At 32.5% G+C, this 21,441-nt stretch overlaps 2 protein-coding genes across 2 annotated transcripts; one reads left to right on the top strand and one right to left on the bottom strand.

The window, feature by feature from the left end:
- The first annotated feature begins 430 nt into the window (after positions 1-430).
- Positions 431-1,215, top strand: LOC126736286 (translation machinery-associated protein 7 homolog). The gene is made up of 2 exons (XM_050440572.1): positions 431-616; positions 943-1,215. The coding sequence occupies exon 2, from the start codon at positions 943-945 to the stop codon at positions 1,135-1,137; it is 195 nt and encodes a 64-aa protein (XP_050296529.1). The 5' UTR covers positions 431-616; the 3' UTR covers positions 1,138-1,215.
- A 1,495-nt stretch (positions 1,216-2,710) lies between these two features.
- Positions 2,711-21,353, bottom strand: LOC126736515 (protein FAM214A). The gene is made up of 9 exons (XM_050440902.1): positions 21,101-21,353; positions 20,148-20,204; positions 19,903-20,091; positions 16,638-16,972; positions 11,996-12,518; positions 7,623-7,771; positions 7,397-7,569; positions 7,098-7,336; positions 2,711-3,222 (listed from the first exon to the last, which is right to left on the bottom strand). Exons 4-9 carry the CDS (start codon positions 16,903-16,905, stop codon positions 3,054-3,056), a joined length of 1,521 nt encoding a protein of 506 aa, XP_050296859.1. The 5' UTR covers positions 16,906-16,972; positions 19,903-20,091; positions 20,148-20,204; positions 21,101-21,353; the 3' UTR covers positions 2,711-3,053.
- Between the last annotated feature and the right edge of the window lie 88 nt (positions 21,354-21,441).

The raw sequence follows: 21,441 nt of genomic DNA on the forward strand, positions 1-21,441 counted from the left end.
CGGTGCATGTTTTTCTACTATAATTAATAAAACACATAACCTGCGATTCTTAGGACCCTTATTCTTGATTTTCAGGATAATACCTTTATTTTTTATTATATTGCATACTTTTTAACAGGTGTATGTCGGGTTGCATATATTTCGAGTACATCGGATACGTACTAATATGACTGACGGTTGTCGTAATTTTGACAAGTAGTGTCACTTTGACATTAAAATTCTTGTGAGTGCGGTGCATGTTTTTCTACTATAATTAATAAAATACATAACCTGCGATTCTTAGGACCCTTATTCTTGATTTTCAGGATAATACCTTTATTTTTTATTATATTGCATACTTTTTAACAAGTGTATGTCGGGTTGCATATATTTCGAGTACATCAGATACGTACTAATATGACTGACGGTTGACGTGACTTTGACAAGTGTCACTTTGACATTCAAATTCTTGTAAGTGCGGTGCATGTTTTTCTACTTTAAGCGATTATAAAGATAAAACGCTATAAAAACAGCTCAAACTCGACTAGTACTAGATAAAGTTTCCCTCAACTATACATTTTCGCCAAAAGAAACCGTTTTACCTCATCACCAGTACCTATAAACTTATAGCCAAAAAGTAAGTAGCATTATTAATTACGGGATATTTAAAGAGTGTGTAATATTTGGGGCAAAACTGCCTTTTAAGGGAGTAGTTTGAGGCCCCAAGAAACAAAATTTCACTCCACCAAAGGTTTGCAGTTGTGCCAAAAGGTGTGGCCGAGGTCCTGGTTAAGAGCTCAGTTATTCAACCCAATTTCCCTTACTATTGATTCAAACACAAAGAGTTGCAACAACTTAATAAAACTAACTCCCTATTTTAAAACTTCTGACCTGAATTAACCATAATTCTCTTATCTTGGGGGATTCCGATACTGATATACTGAACCGAGCAATATTTTCCAGATGTCGGGCAGAGAAGGAGGCAAGAAAAAACCCCTGAAAGCACCCAAAAAGGACCAAAGGGAGTTGGACGATGACGACATTGCCCTAAAACAAAAGATGAAGGAGCAACAGAAGGCTTTGCAGGAGGCCAAGGCGAAGGCTTCCCAGAAGGGCCCCCTAGTGGGCGGAGGCATCAAGAAATCAGGGAAAAAATGACTGCCCATCTATAATTTAATATATTTTTTGCATAATACGTTTTGTTAAATTAATGGACTAATAAAGACTTTGGTTTAATTCATTGTTTTTTTTTTTTTGATCAAGAGAGTGGACACATACATAGAAGTTATTGTATTCGTAAAGAAACTGCCGTGTAAACGTAGTAAGATGGTCTGTCCTAGTAGGCAACCCAATTAAAATACTTTTCTGTAATCCAAATTAGTATTAGCAATAGTGGGATAATCAGCATTACACCCTTGGTTGAAGGTAGGTCTTCGGTTACGCCTCAACTAGACCAATCTCTAGACACCCTTGCTGTTGGATCTTCTTTTTAATTAGAAACTCCCACCATAATCAAGTTTCCCTAGCATTTCTTAATGTTCAATCTGTGCGTTCAAAAGTTAGTGAATTGGAACTATTTTTAGAATCGGTTAACTTTCCTAGTGTGTTAATTCTTGTTGAACACTGGTTGAGGTCTGACGAGCCTATTGATATCCCTGGTTATGTACTAATTTTCACGCAAGCAATCACATGGTGGTATAAATAATAATATATAATATTCTTCTAAAATAAATGCATTGATTATTATAAGTAGGGTCGCATAATATAGGGAATTAATAGACCTTTCAAACAAGGTATCACTCGACTACCCTTCCAATTTAAAATTTTTAAGGGGGTGGCTCTGGGGGTTAGGGGGATGATAGTATATCCCTAAAAAAATCATCATTTTGGTTCCCCCTTGTTACTATAGAAACGGTTTTAAGCATTTTTTTATATCTTTTACGGTTTCAAAATTATAAGCCATGGCTACTCTTGAAATTGTCACCCTGTATGTTTATATAATGAACCATCACCATGCCACCGTTCAGTAAGTTTTTGGGTCTTTCCATAGACAAGTTCTTTAAATTTGAAGATCATATTGTGAATGTATGTAGAAAAGTCTCATCAGGCTGCTACGCCCTAAGGGTTATTGCCACCAGTCTTAATTTCTCCATCGCCAGATCTTGCATACTTCGCGATTATCGAGTCCCACCTTCGATATGGAATTTGCTTTTGGGGTTCATGTTCAAATTCAGTGTTTGTACTCCAGAAAAGGGCCATTAGATATCTACGTGGGGCCAAGCCTCGTGACTCATGTCGCCCGCTTTTTGTAAGTCATAATATTTAAACCCTGTGTTGTATCTTTATTTTGGAAACAGTTTGCTTAGTTTTTAGAAAATATAAACAGGAACTCCACTTAGGAAGCCACTATAATACGCGACAAAATTATTTGTTGAGGCTACTCATTCCTCATTTTGAACTTGTCCGTAGCTCTATCATATATGGAGGTAGAAAGCTGTTTAATAAACTTCCACTAGAAATAAGACAACTTAAGTCTGAAAAATGGGTCAAAACAGTTTACAGGGAAATAAATAGACAATATTACAACAACAGCAAATCGAGATATGTGTTCTAAACGAGATTTTTATCGGTGCTTGAAATTGTTGGAATAAATTATACTAGGAACAAGCGAACTAGGAGCAATAACGATTGTATTCTGCTTGTTAAACACATAGGATTAAAATAAAACACCTTTTAAAAATTAACCGTATATATTTTTCTTAATATAAGTAAAAAAACAAAAAAAAAAAACAGAAGAGCATAAATATAATTATCTATAAATATTATTATTCGTGAACAAAGGCGGTTTTAGATGCTTATTAGAGAAATCACTCGCACAACTCTACCTCAGCTACTCTACTATACGTCCCCCGAGAACTTACGAACACCAAATAATTTTTTTTTAACAATTTTATACAAAAAATTTCTTCAAACAACTGTTAACTGTCCAACCAACAAAATTCGACGTTTCAGACAAAACAGAACTAACGATAATTAATAACGTTAACAGTCATAGAAACAAAACGAGAATTCCCTTATTTTCTGGGCGAATACCTCGGGTTCGTCGGCATAACAATAAAACTACGTAATTCGTAATTGATATCGATTTGGTGGGCAGTGGCGGTGTCCATGTCCGATTTTCGCATCACGATCATTTTAATGTCGCTGTGCAGGTAAATCTTGCCCGATTTAGAAGTCATAAACCTAAAAAGAACAAAACGGTTTTAAAACCCATAGAAACGCAGTATGAATTAAACAAAAAAAGGGGGTCTAAAATAGGCAACTGGATCATGTGCATATATGTATATCAAACATTTACAAATGATCCAATTTTTTTTTTAAATAAATTTAATTAAATCTAAGTCTAAATTTATTTTTATAAGTAGAGTACTAAGAAAATAAAATAAGGGACATAAAATTAAGGATATAAAGAAATTAATATTTATAAGAACATACACCCAATTCTACTACAATTTGAAATTAAAACCATTTTTTTTTCAAAATGTCTTTACACCTAAAAAAATGAAGTTTTTGATACAAATTGGATAATTTTAATTTTTTTATTACTTTGGCTCTTCATATATTTTGTACAAATTGTTATACACTTTTATAGACCCTGTACGTTTGTTGTTACCATGTTTTCAGCTATAAAAACTATTATTTTACACCGGTTTATAGGGTACCTACATTTGGAAACCATAACTTGACAAAATCTAATTATTGGCATGGGTGCCAAAATATAGATTTGGCGGTAATTTTATTGTTCCTAATATTGGCACCCGTTAAAAATAATTCCTACCTAAGTGTATTTTTTAAACTTTTTGCTTAATAAATAAGTTAGGTAGGTAGGTATACGTTTTTAAATTGTACTATTTTATATTTATTAAATATTCACATATTTAAAATTTATTATCGGAAGTATGTTATAATCTCTGTATATTTTTAAGTATCTTCAAAATTATATTTTGTTTAATGTAACTTGCTTTTTATTTCTACTTGCAGATGCCAAAAGTAAAGAAACACACAAAATATTCAAAATCATACACCGAAGAACTGCTTCCGAAGGCATTGGCTGAAGTAAGGGATGGTGTAGCAAAAAAAAACCGTTGTTATAAAATACGGCATACCAAGGCAAACGCTACAATACTGTTTAGGCCCCAAATTTTCAAAACCCGAACTTGGACGAAATAAATAAACTGGTTCCATGGATTCTAGATAGCCATAGAAAAGGTTTTCCACGAAGAAAAGTAGATGTTCAGGCATCTGTAAAGAACTTCCTGGATGCAAATAACAGAACCACCCCATTTAAAAATAATATTCCTGGTGACCATTGGTATAATCTATTTTTAAAGAGGCATCCAATTCTGACAGAGCGAACACCCGAAGGAGTAACTGCTGCTTCAGCAAATGTGTCTGAGCAAAACATACGAGGTGGTTTTCTGAAATAGAAACTTACCTTAAAGAAAAAGACCTTGTTTCCGTTTTAAGTGACCCAAGCAGGATCTATAACGGGGATGAAACTTGTTTTCAGTTCTTGTCCCAAAATGGGAAAAGTACTAGCACCAAAAGATTCCCGTAATGTGTACGAGGTTGATCAAAGGGAGGCCAAGAAGAATCTAACAGTTATGTTCCACTCCACCCTTAATAATCTACCACAATAAGCGTTTATCAAAAGCAGTCGTTAATAGTGTTCCAGACTCATGGGGAATTGGATTGAGCGATAACGGTTGGATGAAGACCGAACTTTTTATAGATTATATCAAAAATATACTCCATCCATATTTAAAAACCAAAAACATAGAATTCCCAGTTATTTTATTCTTAGACGGACATGCAACTCACCTTAGCTATCAGCTTAGTACGCTTTGTACCGAACTTGGCATTGTTCTAATAGCCCTTTACCCAAACTCGACAAGAATATATATATATACAGCCAGCAGATGTCTCCAACTTTAGACCACTTAAGGCAATGTGGAAGAAGTCGCTTTTGGATTGGCGTCGAAAAAATCCTTTTTGTAAGTTTGGCAAGGATCACTTTGCGAAAATCCTGAAAGAAGCTGTACTTTTTTTAAAACCTGAAGTTGCCCGTAGCGGATTTAAAGCTTGTGGCTTATTTTCCTGGAATCCAGATTTAATCGACTATAGCAAATGTTTAGGTAAGCAGTATCACAAAATGACAAGTTCCAATAATGAAAAGACTGACATAAATAAGACTGATGATAATAATAAGTTCCTAACATCAAAAGTTTATTGAGCTTATTGGGGCCACTAAATCATTAGAGCTTGATGATTCTGGTGGTTCATTTACTGGAGGTGAAGAAAGCTGTGAAAATTTTTTATTACTACATAAACTGAAAGCGTATTTTAAATCTGAACCTGAAATTAATGAGGATAACCATGTGATAGATATACAGATAGAAGACCCAAATGACAGCCTGGTCCATAACAATGACGAAATACCCGACGAACCTAAAACATTTTTAAATTTTCACCAGGAAATAAAATACCAAAACAGTGTATTAGACAGTGAGGATCTAGTTGTCAGCGATCCAAACAGTGCAGAGTATATTATCCAGAGCGACGCTAAGAAAATAGAGGAAAAGGTTGGCAATACACAAATTATTACAATTAATAACAGTTGCAAGAAAGACTCATCCATTAAAGATTTTTTAATTTTCCCAAAAGGACAGGTAAAAGACAAACTGAGAGATCATCATTTGTGCTTACATCAACTAATTATAAAAAGCAAATGGAAGAAAAGGAAAAAGTTAAAGAAGAAAAAGAAAAGACGAGAGAAGAGAATAAACAAAAAAGATTAGAACAGCAAAAACAAAAACAGAATTTAAAAGAAAAGACTCAAAAGAAGCAACCTATAAAAAACGCGAAGAACAAACAAAAAGGCAAAAAATCTGACAATTTTTTAACAAATCTGACACAGCTCAAGCAAAGTCTAATTTCAAATCCAATTTTGGGTCGACTCCTAGTAGAAGCTTTGGTACCATAATTAATAATAATGGTTATGACTTGCCATACTCAACCGGACAGTAATTTCATAAATCTCCAGAACCAGAAACTTTTGCTATAAGTTTAAAAACCAATCTCTCTCACATAAAAAATCTTTTCCCTGAAAGTCTCGATCGTTCGTCAATTCCATTTTTACCAGAAAACAACATTGTTGTTCCCCGCGGAATATGTTTTATTTGCACAAATAATATATATAGGACTAACATAGGAATAAGATGACACCAGAACTTATCATGTTAGTTGCTTAACTAAAAATAAAATTTATACAGAAAGTTTTATTTGTAAAACCTGCATAGGTAAGCAAACAAAATCCCAATGATGACTAGAATTTTTTTTTATGTATTGGACTAAGTTTCAAAATTTTTGTTGTATTTTCATAGTTTTTGTTTTACTTTAAAATATCATCAACAGAACTTCTGTTTTATTTTATTAAAAAAGTTTTGGATTTTTTATTTTAAATAAAACAAATGGACTAAAAAAAATCAACATTTTTGCTTTATTGAATCAAAACAAAAGAAATATAATTGTTACTATACCTAAAATGGTCTTTTTGTTGGGAATATCCATTGAGTAATACCTAGGTACCTTGCTATTTTGCTAAAAATATTTGGTGCCAATAATTGGAAATTTTCTCAATTGGAACGAATTAAATAAAATTTGGGTCAAAGAATTTAAAACGAATAACAAAATGAATAAATTACAGGTATTAAATTATTAGATATTTAATAAAAATTACTATTATTGGCTTAAAATTAAATTTATAATTTTAGGAACGCATTTATTAATGATACTACCTTAAAGTGCCAATCACCTATATAACTTTTAAGAGCTTACTGAAACCATACCTATGCCGGCAAGTATGATTTTATTTGTGTTGTTAGAGTCATAGAGATCGACTAAAATATATAAATCGATCGTCTGAAGTAGTTTTTTCTCAACCTATAGCCACCAAAGAAAATTAAGCAACCTTAAAACGTATACACCGCTAGATATTATAAACAACGCACTTAAATCCCATGTAACCCTAGTAAATATAGAGATAAAACGAAACTTACTTGATATGAATCAAATATCGCAGCCATTTCGGAAGGAGTACGAGTTTCTCGTGATTGTAATCGGTCGGCATGTAGAGAACGCGTTGTCGAATGAACGTTTTCGAATTTGGCGGCATATCACAGAGATCGTACGACAAAACGAACATTTTCACAACTGTTCCCAACGGATTGAACAGGGTGACCTGGACCGTTCCGATTTTCGGCACGTTGTAACCCTTACGGCCCAATCCGATGTGACCCTAAAACAAATATTGTCACATAGACCATTTTATGATATTATATGGTTAAAAAAAACTCACCATATATGGTGTGGTGACGCGCTCGGGATCGCCGAACGAGTAAAAAAAGGCAGTAACTGGCACAAAAAGGTGTTTCGGTACGAAAGAGCCGCTCGCGCCTAATTCCGCGGTGAATCCGTCCACTTTTGACACCGGGGGCAGTCGGTCGTTTAATAATGACTCCTCAAATGTACCTGGAAGTAGTAGTTTTATATGGGAAGAAGGTGGCTAAAGGGAAGAATGGTACCTAGTAGAGAGGTGTGTTGGCCCCTACGACGGAAAGACGGCAACGAAAGGTCGGTCCTTGGAACGGAAATGATTTCGGGACTGCAGGGCGACACTATGCCGTCGCTTTCGCTTTCTTCGTCTGTTGACAGGCTCGTGGATAGTAACGGACTAAAATTCATTTATTTATTTATCAACGGGTCAAAGCCCAATATAAAGAAAATTTACAATAGAAAAAATTTAAAAGTATCGAATTCAATTTAATCCTAATAATCCTGGTATCACAATAATTCTATAGAGAATTTAAGTAAATAGGTGTTCAACAAAATATAAATAAAATAATGAAACATTAAAACAAAAATACAAAATCACAATCAGTCAAAATTTATTATAAGTTTAATTAAGCTTAATCAGGAGTGTTCATTAAGACTCAAAAAAGTTTCCTGTTTCGTCACAAACAGGAGAGATACAATATAATATTATGGATACTGAGCATTTCATTTACAATCCTTAAGTTGTTTCTTAAATATATTGCTATTTTGAAAATAATCCACCTGAGTCGAAAAGTTATTTGCTAATCTAGCTGATCTGGTCAAAAATGAGTTTTGGCCATAGTTGGTGCGATGGGAGTTGACCTGGAAGGAATGGTTTAATCTAGTTTGCCAAGAGGGGACAAGAAGTCCTATTTTATTTGTAAATTTGGGGCCATGAGAATGAGAGTTCAGTAAATTATAGAACAAAGTAAGATCTCTGTGCATTCGACGGATTTGGAGAGTAGTTATTTGAAGTGGGAGAACTCACTTCAAATAACTATTATAAATATAAGATCTGAAGAATTTATGTTATCAGGCCCCTGCTGTTCCTTATAGATAATATATCTAAGGAATTTATGCTGAACTGTGTCAATTGCCTGAGTATGAATATTATAAAATGGGGACCCTATAAAAGAACAGTAATCCAGATGTTGCCTTACTAGGGAATACTATAACACTTTAATTGAGGGAACATCTCTGATACTACGTTTGTTAAAGGCTAACATTGGTAAAGATTTAGAGATGATTGATTCTAAATGAAGTGTAAAGGAGAATCTTTAATATGATTTAAAGGATTTCTTCCTCTGCTAAATATCATTAGTAATTGGCGTTTCTTAATATTAAGCTCCATTCCATTTTCATCACATCACTGAGCTAAATGATCCAAGTCTGTTGCAGTCTTGCTGATTTTGAACTTTAATGTAAAATTTTAAGTCGTCAGCAAAAAGAGTAGAGGTCCTAGGTGTGAACCCTGTGGAACACCTGACGGTATTTTAATTCCAGTAGACTAAAAACTTTGAATACGTACAATTTGTATTCTTTCTGTAAGATAAGATGCCAACCACTGGAAAAGCTCACCCAAAACGCCCATATCCTTTAATTTATTTATTAGAATTTTATGGTTTACTCTGTCAAAAGCCTTTGTGAAATCTGTGTATCTAGCATGTAAATGGGATCCTACTTCCAATGATTTAAAAAAAAAGTCATTAAAGTTAAGTAAATTTAGCTCAGTGGAACGATGGGGCAGAAATCCGAATCGCTGGTCAATAAGACAGCCCTTCACACTTGTAGATAGATAGTCGCAGACTAAACTCTCAAATATCTTAGGAATACAATATGCTGATAGGTCTGTAGTTGTTGACTTCACCGGCTTTTAAAATATGCGTAATAAAGCTTGATTTCCAATAAGTTGGAAAAGTTCCAGTTTTTAAGGACAACCCAACTAGCAATTTTAGTTACGGCTACAACATTGTTTGACTATATTACTTTATTCAAGTAATAAATTGATAACTGGTACCAAAAAAATATCTTATAAGTTTAAATAACTGCCAAGTGAAAAATACTAGTAAGAAATACGTAATATTAACTTAATACTTGACTATATAGTAATTATTACTTTGCGGTAACTCTGATGGTAGCCCATACCGCTTAGCTTAATTACCTTTACAACGTCGTTACTATAAAGTAGAAAATATTGGTCGGTGGGACGATTAAATGGGAACTTTTAAGTAAGCGCGATTACAAAGTTAAGTTTCAAGTTCTTGCGACAATTCGCCATATTTTTTTTTACTCCATTTTGTGAAAAGGTATTGCACGATTTTATCAATTTGCCAAAATCGGAATACTTTTACATTTTATGCAATTTTTATTAAATTATAGACTTCTTATATTCATAGGAGTAAAGAGGAGTGAAAAAAATTATCTACCTTCTTTAAAAAAATTAAATTTAATATTTAGACTTGGTATATTTTTTTGTTAAGTCATTATTTTAATGAGGCGTTCTTTATTTTCGTCCTATATTGCCTATGTTTAACAGTAAAATTTGCTTCGTTTACATTTTTCCACTCCGGTAAGCGATAATATCAGCTATATTAAATACAATATGAAGTAGATTAACCCCGATACAACGCCATCACTTAGAATAAAGACATAAGATTATTTATAAAGAGATAAAATTATTTGTGTTGACAAAGAAAGAGAATCAAAATGTTTGCATAATATTGTCTCAGTAACTTCTTAGTAACTAGCACTGCACAATTACTACTTTATGACATCCCGAAAACCACTATGGTACGTTAAAAAGAAGTTCCCGGGACGATAGAATTACGTATTTGCTACAGCAAAATCATTCCCAATTTTGGTAAAAAAGTGGTAACAGAACGGTGTCTAAACGGTTCCCGCGACTAGTAACCACAACTTTAAAGTATTCTTTATAGTCGCGATTACGTAGCTGTTGCCAAAAATGCTAGTTGGGAAGTTAAAAATAATGTTGAGGGGTCTAGGAAATAGGAAGAACTGGAGGAAGGCCGTCAGGACCAGGTCCCTTGTTCACATCCAGAACAGATAACCTTTCATAGATTACTGAGACAGATATATTAAGCTGTGAAAGGCTGATGTCTTCCGAAGGCAGAGTCCCGCAAGATATAGTCAGTCCTTGTTACTGTATATTTTTGAAAATTCATATTCATATCGATAATTCATTTTCGTATGAAATCGAGTTTTTATACTTTGAAATCTATGGCACAGTTTTTAATTATACCGGATTTCTTGTACGATTCTTTCAAGTATTTGTACAAATAATTTATAAAATTGCACGAATATCCACTTAGCAAAGGCCAAGAGAGCCAAAAAGAAAGTCCTGGAATATTGCTGATATTTACATTATAAAAATTGCTTGCTTATTTGCAACATGTTCCCAATATTTCCCATAAATCTAAAATATCTGTCTACAGGTTGATAACTAACTTCCCATCTAAAAGAAAGTTTAAATAATTAATTAAGAATCCAATAAAATATCACCGGAAAATCAAGAATTCCTTCTAGGACAAAGGAAGAATACTGCTCTGTTATCGTCCATTCTGAAAATCCAGTAAACAGTTTGAGATAACATTAGTAAATTTCCTCTGTATTTAATTATTATCTTCGTATGTAAGAATGAAATTTTATGAAAAATTAATGGTTTTTGAGAAACATTAAAATTCCAGTCTTTTTTCCAATGTGAAAAGTGTAGATACAAAAACTATAGATATACAAAAACTGTAAGGGTTGTGTTGATGAAAACAATGTTTTTGCAGAAACTGATTTCCAAAAACTGCCATAACTTTTTTGCTTTTATAGATAGAAAGACGAATCAAACGCTGAAATGTGTGAAAATGTCCCGAAATTACATCGCAATATTTTACCAGCCGCATCTTTGTCTAAAAATAAGACAAAAACTTCATATACAGGAATCTTGACAAGTGAATCGTTTTCATGTTACAGGGTGTTTTATAATTCTTATTGAAGATGGTTTTTTGTTAATATTTTCGAAACGCCTGGTCGTTATTTTTCGAATACGACTGTTATTGTTACTAATTGATTTTATAACATTTTATGCTATTTATTTTATTATATTTATGTTATCAACTCTTAATATGTTTATCTTTGTTAATCTTAAGGCTACCTTTGGTGTTGGAATTTTGAAAGTAGTTGTTAAGGGTCTCATGGACCTATTGTACTATTCTAGTGTGTTGTTAAACGACATCAATTTTCTCATGTAATGTTATGGTTAAGTAGAATAGCAAAATTTGCTAGACTTCGCCATATCGATATTTTCTTTAGTTTTACTTAATAAAGGTCAGATTTATCTATTTTTATTAAAATACATTACAGTTTACAGACTGTTTAAACTTGGCTATAAAGAAATGGTGAATGCGCTAACTCTCAGTTAGTTTAACTCGGTTGAAATGCCTTCAGTGTTAAATACTGGCTAGTTTGTTGATAGCGGACGACAAAGAAAAGATTCAGCTTCGTTGTCATAAACTTACAAAGAAATCGACTAAACAGTAAAAGTTTTACAGGAAAATTTAAAATAAAAACGCACCTTTTAACGGGGGGACTGGTTGGTTCGAAATCGAACACGGTCTTCCCCTTCCTAATGGGGGCGGGACTACTGTTGAACGGCAACCCCGTTCTGGCATTGAACAACCCCGACACCCTTCCCGCTTCCACTTTCGCCTGCTGACAATCCTTTTGGGGAATATCGATCGGTTTCGACGTATTTTGCACCGACTGACACTCCTCGTCGTCGGCGAACGTCAGTTTTTTCTTCGCCCCGAGGGTCTTCGGATGACGATACTGCCACCCGTTAAAATTATCATTATTACGTCTTAACAAACTAAAAGAGTTATCACTTGCGCTCTTAGAATTATCACATTTATTATTATCACTCTCGTCGGCGCGTTGCGGCGGGAAATTGTTATTATTGCTCTTGCGGCCGCTACGCTCTATTGCATCTAATAACATTTGGCCCTTGTCTTGGGCGAGATCATTTGCGTCGTATGGCCACGAGTATCCGTCGAAGACTACTTCCTCTTCTTCTTCTTCACCTTCCTCATCGTCATTACCTAGAAAGAAATTCCTATTAATTGGTGATCTTTAAAAGTAGTTTTTCGTATGTTTTGTAAGGTATTCACATGACACTTTCAGTCAAGACTAAGACAGTCCTAAAACTCTGGTTCTAACTGTCCGATTTTTTTCTTTTTTACTTTAAAATGATCCCGAGACATTTCTTGAACTTTATTCAAAGTTTAATTGAAATGCCTTTGATAATTTATTTTTTATTTAAGGTTTTGTAGGTGGCGTTCAAAAGTTGAAAAAAAAACTTTTGGAGTCCCTGGCCTATAACTCAAGTTCTATTGGTCCAATTTACTTGATTTTTGTTGTAGTTTAATTCTAGGACCTTTCATAACTTATATATACAAATTCATTGAAATCCTAATAATAAATTTGTTTTTATTCACATTTTTGTAGGTGGTGTGCTAAATTAAAGAAAAAAATTGAAATCCCCTGGCCTATATTGGTCCAATTTACTTCATTTTTGTTTTAAATAAATTCTGCTACTGTTTCTAACAACTATATAAAGTTTCAATCAAATGCCGCTAATATTAATTTTTTATTTAAGTTTTTGTAGGCGTGCCAAGCTTTGAAAAAAAGGTTTGGGTTCGCTGACCTATAACTTTGGTTGTATCAGTCCAATTTACTTCATTTTTGTTTTAAATAAATTCTGCGACTTTTTCTAACATACACGTGAAATTTCATTAAAATCCCTGAAATGATAATTTTTTTATTCAAGTTTGTGTAGGTTGTATGCCAAATTTGAAAAAAAAAGTTTTGGGTTCTGTGGTCTATAACTCAAGTTCTATTGGTCCAATTTACTTAATTTATGTTTTAAATCAATTCCAGGACTTTTTTTAACATTTATATAAATTTTCAGTCGAATAATAATTCTGCGATAATAAATTTTTTAATCACGTTCTTGTAAGAAATGTTCTAAGCTTGAAAATAAAAGTTTTGGGTTCCTTGGCCTATAACTCAAGTTCTATTGGTCCAATTTACTTCATTTTTGTTTTAAATAAATTCTGCGACTTTTTCTAACATACACATGAAATTTTATTAAAATACTTGAAATGATAATTTTTTTATTCAAGTTTTTGTAGGTTATATGCCAAATTTGAAAAAAAAAAGTTTTGGGTTCTGTGGCCTATAACTCAAGCTCTATTGGTCCAATTTACTTGATTTTTGTTTTAGTTCAATCCTAAGACTTTTTATAACTTATATATGAAAATTCATTGAAATCCCTATACTAAAAATATTTTTATTCACATTTTTGTTGGTGGTGTGCCAAATTTGAAAAAAAAAGTTTTGGGTTCTGTGGCCTATAACTCAAGTTCTATTGGTCCAATTTACTTAATTTACATTTTAAATCAATTCCAGGACTTTTTTTAACATTTATATAAAGTTTCAGTTGAATACCTGTAATAATAAATTTTTTAATCACGTTCTTGTAAGAAATGTTCTAAACTTGAAAATAAAAGTTTTGGGTTCCCTGGCCTATAACTCAAGTTCTATTGATCCAATTTACTTGATTTTTGTTTTAATTCAATCCTAGGACTTTTTTTAACTTGCATATGAAAATTTATTAAAATCCCTATTCTAAAAATATTTTTATTCACATTTTTGGAAGTGGTGTGCTAAATTAAAAAAATAATTGGATTCTCAGGCCTATAACTCAAGTTCTCTTAGCCCAATTTACTTGGTTTATGTTATAAACCAATTCCACGACTTTTTTTAACATCTACATAAAGTTTCAGTCAAATAACTGCAATAATAAATTTTTTATACACGTTTTTGTAAGAAATGTTCCAAACATGAAAATAAAATTGAAGAAGTAGTCCACTCTTGCAGTGGAATTAATGGTTCAATAGGTAACTGAAAGTATTTCGGTCACTAAATTTATTTAAAACCATTAATCGAAGATGTTTCGTACATATAACATGTCCATCATCAGGGATAACAATTAAGAAGTTCTGTCAAGCTTATACGTCTAGTGCCTCAGACAAGGTTAAATGGTTAAAACAAATAAAAATGGCATATTAAAATATTAGGGTTTACTAAAACTTAAAACTACATAATTAAAACAATATTGCTATTATTATTGACCTATTGGTTTAATTATGCAGTTTTAAGTTTTAGTAAGCCCAAGTTTTGTCCCTTTCACATGTATATTTGAAATATGATATTTTTATATGGTGCAATAATAAATTTCACGTTTTTATAAGAAATGTTCCAAAATTTAAAAAAAAAAAGTTTTAGGTTCCCTGGCCTATAATTTTAGTTCTACTCGCTTTATTTATTTGATTTTTGTTCTGAATTAATTCTGGGGCTTTTTTTAATATCTAAACGAAATTTCATTAAAATCCCTGTAATAATTAGTTTTCAATTCAAGTTTTGGTTGTTGCTATGCCAAATTTAAAAAAAAAATAGTTTTGGGTTATCTGGCCTATATCTTAAGTTTTATTGGCCCAATTTACTTGATTTTTATTTTAAATTAATTCTCGGAGTTTTTATAATATACATATCAAATTTCATTAAAATCCCTGGAATCAAAATTTTTTTATTTAAGTTTTTGTAGAAGGCGTTCACAAAACTTGGAAAAAAAAATGAAGTTTTGGGTTCTCTGGCTTATAACTTTATTTCTCTTGGTCCAATTTACGTGATTTTTTTTTAAATTAATTCTGGGACTCTTTCTAACATTTACACGAAATTTCAGCTAAATCCCTGTAACAATAATTTTTTTATTTAAGTTTCTGTAGAAGGTGTTCACAAAAGTTGGAAAAAAAAGAAGTTTTAGGTTCTCTGGGTTATAACTCTATTTCTATTAGTCCAATTTCCTTGATTTTTATTTTAAATTAATTCTCGGACTTTTCATAATATACATATCAAATTTCATTAAAATCCCTGGAATCAGATTTTTTTTATTTAAGTTTTTGTAGAAGGTGTTTACAAAACTTGAAAAAAAAGAAGTTTTAGGTTATCTGGCTTATAACTCTATTTCTGTTGGTCCAATTTACGTGATTTTTCTTTTAAATCAATACTGGGACTCTTTCTAACATCTACACGAAATTTGAGCTAAATCCCTGTAACAGTAAATTTTTTATTTCAGGTTTTGTAGAAGTATTCCAAACTACAAAAACTTAAGTTCTATTAATCCAATTTACTTGATTTTTATTTTAAATTAATTCTCGGACTTTTTATAATATACATATGAAATTCCATTGAAATCCCTGGAATAATAATTTTTTTTATTTAAGTTTCTGTAGAAGGTTTTCACAAAACTTGGAAAAAAAAGAAGTGTTGGGTTCCCTGGCTTATAACTTTATTTCTATTGGTCCAATTTACATGATTTTTCTTTAAAATTAATTCTGGGACTCTTTCTAACATCTACAAGAAATTTGAGTGAAATCCCTGTAACAGTAAATTTTTTATTTCAGGTTTTGCAGAAGTATTCCAAACTTTAAAAACTTTTGAGTTTCCTGGGCTATAACTCAAGTTCTAGTAATCCAATTTACTTGATTTTTATTTTAAATCAATTCTCAGACTTTTTATAATATACATATCAAATTTCATTAAAATCCTTGGAATCATAATTTTTTTATTTAAGTTTTTGTAGAAGGTGTTTACAAAACTTGGCAAAAAAAAAAGAAGTTTTGGGTTCCCTGGCTTATAACTCTATTTCTATTGGTCCAATTTACATGATTTTTCTTTTAAATTAATACTGGGACTCTTTCTAACATCTACGCGAAATTTGAGCTAAATCCCTGTAACAGTAAATTTTTTATTTCAGTTTTTGTAGAAGTATTCCGAACCTCAAAAACTTTTGGGTTCCCTGGTTTATAACTCAAATTCTATTAATCCAATTTACTTGATTTTTATTTCAGATCAATTCTAGGACTTTATGTAACATCTACAAAAAATTTTATGTAAATCCCTGTAATTATAAAATTTTTATTTCATTTTTTGTCCAAACTTTAAAGTTCCAAAGGCTTGGGTTCCCTGGCTTATAACTTAAGTTTTATCAATCCAATTTACTTGATTTTTCCTTTAAACCAATTCAGTACCTTTTTATTTAATAAAACTAACATAACATCCAACAAAACCGTACACCCTCGACGACTAATACATACCATCGATAGGGCTCGCGTCCTTATCACAACCGCTACTATACCCCATATCCGGCGAGGTGAATTTCGATTTGATCAGCTTCGAAAACTGCCCGACGGACGATTCCAGCTGCCGGAACTTGTTGCTCAGTTTCTCCGCAAACGGTTCAGCTTCGACGTTCGTCCCTTCGCAGCAATGTTTACCCTTGAGGGTGCAAGAGGTACCCCCGCTCGCCATTCGGGGCTTATTATTCATACGGTGGTGGTCAGACGTCGGTTGTAAGAACGGCATGGTTATTGTTGCACATTTTTCGGTTACGTACAAGTAAATCGCGTGAATTTTCTTGTCGGTACTTAGTCTAATCGGAAAATAAAAGAAGAAAAGGGTTAAAACTGTATCAAATAGATGTAAGGGTGGGAGATTTGTATTGAGCTGATACCTGTGACAAAAGGTGTCAGTCTTCAACCTTTCCATAAAACATAAATTTTAATGGCCAAAGGCGTAGTGTTCGAATCACAATTTGCAACACTAAGATTCTTATTTATTAAGGGACATTTTTGAGCATAACTTAGGAGCAATTTAATTTTTTTTCACATTAATATAAAGCAATTTTCTGAGTATCGATTTGAGGGTAAAAACGTCGTTCTAGGGCCAGGATTTAGGTATTTGGGAGAGTTTTGGTTACAGCACAATTTTTCTGGCAAATTTTCACTATTCTTGCTAATATTTTAAGGACATAATTGAGATATCCTTAAAAGGGTCTTAGTCCAAAAAAGAGAATTTCTTTCCCAATAATTTCATATCAGAACGACTCTTGTACTTTAAAAACTTTTTGAGTTAAAGGCAATTTTGTCCATCAAGGTCCAAAAGACTCCTAAAATTGAAGTTTTGAAACGCATTTGGCAACATTAAGATTTTTAGTCATCAACAGACATTTTTGAGCACAACTTAGGGACCAATTGAAATATTTTCAAATTTATTTTATCTGACTATAAACGACTTCCTGAGGATGGATTTGAGAGTAAAAACGTCATCTTGGGTCAAGGATTCAAGGAGTTATAGCAGATTAGGTTGAGGCACTTTTCTTGCTAATTTCTTTGGCAAATTTTTGCTATCCTTGGGAATATTTTAAGGAAATAATTGAGATATCCTTAAAAGGGTCTTAGTCCAAAAAAGAGAATTTCTTTCCCAATAATTTCATATCAGAACGACTCTTGTACATTAAAAACTTTCTGAGTTAAAGGCAATTTTGTCCATCAAGGTCCAAGAGCCCCTAAGTTTGAAGTGCTGAAACGCATTTGGCAACATTAAGATTTCTAGTCTTAAGCAGGCCTTTTTGACCATAACTTAGGGACCAATTGAAATATTTTCGAATTTATTTTACCTGACTATAAACGACTTCCTGAGGATGAATTTGAGAGTAAAAACTTCATCTTGGGTCAAGGATTCAAGGAGTTATAGCAGTTTTGGTCAAGGCACTTTTCTTGCTAATTTCTTTGGCAAATTTTTTCTATCCTTGGGAATATTTTAAGGAAATAATTGAGATATCATTACAAGAGTCTTACTCCAAAAAAGAAAACTTCTTTTCCAATAATTTCATATCAGAACGAATCTTGTACTTCAACAACTTTCTGAGTTATAGGCAATTGTAACCATCAAGGTCCAAGAGCCACAAAGTTTGAAGTGCTGAAACGCATTTGGCTACATTAAGATTTTTAGTCTCAAGCAGACCTTTTTGACCATAACTTAGGGACCAATTGAAATATTTTCGAATTTATTTTACCTGACTATAAACAACTTCCTAAGGATGGATCTGAGAGTAAAAACGTCATCTTGGGTCAAGGATTCAAGGAGTTATAGCAGATTTAGTTGAGGCACTTTTCTTGCTAATTTCTTTGGCAATTTTTTTCCTACTTTGGGAATATTATAAGAAATAATTGAGATATCAATACAAGGGTCCTACTCCAAAAAAGAAAATTTCTTTTCCAATAATTTCATATCAGAACGACTCTTGTACATTAAAAATTTTCTGAGTTATAGGGAATTTTGACCATCAAGGTCCAAGAACCACCAAGTTTGAAGTTTTGAGACGCATTTGGCAACATTAAGAGCTTAGTCCTAAGCAGCAGTTTTAAGCATAACTTAGGGGCCAATTGAAATATTTTTAAATTTATATTACATGACTCCCTAAGGATGAATCTGAGGGTAAAAAACGTCATTATGGCTCATGGATTTAGAGAGTTAGAGCAGTTTTAGTCGAGGCACTTTTCTTGCAAATTTCTTTGGCAAATTTTTTCCTACCTTGGGAATATTTTAAGAAATAATTGAGATATCCTTACAAGAGTCTTACTCCAAAAAAGAGAATTTCTTTCCCAATAATTTCATGTCAGAACGACTCTTGTACCTAAAGAACTTTCTGAAGTAGAGGCCATTTTGGCCATCAAGGTCCAAAACCCCCTAAGTTTGAAGTGTTGAAAATTTGGCAACATTAAGATCTTTAGTCCTAAGCAGACATTTTTGAGCATAACTTAGAGTCCAATTGAATTAATTGAAGCTAATTTCTTTAGCAAATTGTCACTATCCTTGTAAATATTTTAATAAAATAATTGAAATACCCTTACAAGGGTCATAGTCCAAGAAAGGCCATTTCTTTCCCAATAATTTCATATTAGAACAACACTTAAAAATTTACAGGTTACAGGCAATTTTGTCCACCAAGGATTAACAACTTTCTTACATACATTGCAACATCAATTTTTATTCTTTAGCAGACATAATTGAACATAACTTAAAAACCACTTGACATATATTCATATTTCTTTCACCTCAAAATAGAGCAATTCCTGAGGATGCTTTAAATGGTAAAACATCTGTTACCTACACATTACTAACACTGTGAAACTACTAAACTGAATAACCCACTATGGCATTTTATCTATTACTGGGCAATTATAGAATCATTACATTAATATGATTTTAAGTATTTGTGGGAGCATTACATGAAACCCTCAGAATAAAATATGAAGTTTGTCACTTGGGTGTTCAAAATTCAACAAAGAGGGCCACTACCTGGAGCAATAAAACCTCTATCTAAAATAAAGCAATAAGCAAATAAATAAATAAATAAGCAACACTGTAATAAAGGGTTTATAGAAGTTTATGGGTCCTAGAGGTAAAAATAAGGATATGGCCCTAGAGAAAGATATTCTGAATATGCTCACTATAATACACTATACACAAGACAAAAAGTCTCTATATTAGGAATATTTAAAAAAAAACTTACTGTACCTTAAATGCTATTACAAAATCTGCCCTGACAGCACAAACAACAAAAAGACCATCCAAAGACGGGGGGCCCTTGATGTATGTCAACCTTTGCTATCCGGAGGGCCATTCAGTTAATGGAGTCGCTCTAACTAGTAAAGGTCCGTCATCCTTATTGACGGATTTTGTATGGTAACTAATTATGCTACTCATCTAAAGTTGATTTAATATGATAAATAAAAAATTATATAGTAACAGTGGGTACTCACCATGCGACAGCACTCTACCCATTACATAAGTGAACGAAATGTGCAACAGAGAAACATCTGAAAGGGAAAGGCGAATAAAAATTGCTTAACTATGAAATCGTTAGGATGATGTAAAATTTGAATTAGTGAGAATTGGGTTAATTATATATGATATTTGATTTAATTTTTAATGTAATAAAGTGCAATAGAAAGTGAATCATTGGGGAATTAATTTCTTGATGACTAAAGGTACAGAAGAAATTCATGATTTTCTTAATAACAATCATAAAATTTAATTGTATAAGCTGCTGATAGGCACTTCGCACAATGCACATAATGATGAGAAATGGGTGGTAATGGTATCAGTGAAATACCAATGTTAAAATTCATTTCAGTAAGGCAATAAATTTGCTTTTATGGTTTCTCCCTTTTGCAAAAAAATCCCATAATTTCTTGAAATTTTTTTAAAGCCCTATGATAAACTAATTAATATCTACATAAAACTATAAATTAAATTTTATTAAAATCTCTATAAAGATTTACTGCTGCTCATCAAAACTAACTTAATTAAGTTCATTGAAACCCAATATGGGGCTTACATTAAACCAGTCCACCAAGAATGGACACTGGAGTTATAAATAACTGGACAGCTTAATGAACTCAGAAACTAATCAATACTCATATGACTATATAAGAAAGAACAAAGGGGATCAATAATTGTAACAGTAATAAAGGTTTAAATGCAGGAAATGACATTATTAGCAGTTATGTTTTAAATTGCTAATAACATTCTATTATTACATACTTAATAGCTTTATAAAGCAGGAACTGATTGGGTATACTTTCTCTGTAAAAAAGTGACTGGTTTGCATTGATTCCCAACATATTGTTACCAAAAAAATGTGTAATGAATAAACAGCTTATTAAGGAAACTATATTATGACCCAAATAAACTGGAGAAAATTGAGACGTACCCAAATAAGTAGATTGCAACTTTTCAAACAATGGACTGGAACCTTGCTGTCTGTAAAGAAATTGGGAAATCCTTTGGATGGTCTTCGGGTGGTTTGTCAGCACGCGTGAATATTTAAATGCGACAATGTTCGTGAAAAATCACTTTGTCATATCCGAAGAAAACTGGAATTATCAACCACTAAATAAGTAAAAGCTGTTTTATATAAATATCAATCAGCAGTATGGTCAGCTGTTTACCAGAGTAAAAATGAACAACAGCTGTCCGAAATGTCAGTTGATCGGGGGACGTCATCGCGGCGGTGTTGCCGTGCGGCCAGCAAAATTATCTTTAAGGCATAAA

Source organism: Anthonomus grandis, chromosome 5, assembly GCF_022605725.1.
Source record: "Anthonomus grandis grandis chromosome 5, icAntGran1.3, whole genome shotgun sequence".
In the NCBI taxonomy this organism is placed as follows: Eukaryota; Metazoa; Arthropoda; class Insecta; order Coleoptera; family Curculionidae; genus Anthonomus; species Anthonomus grandis.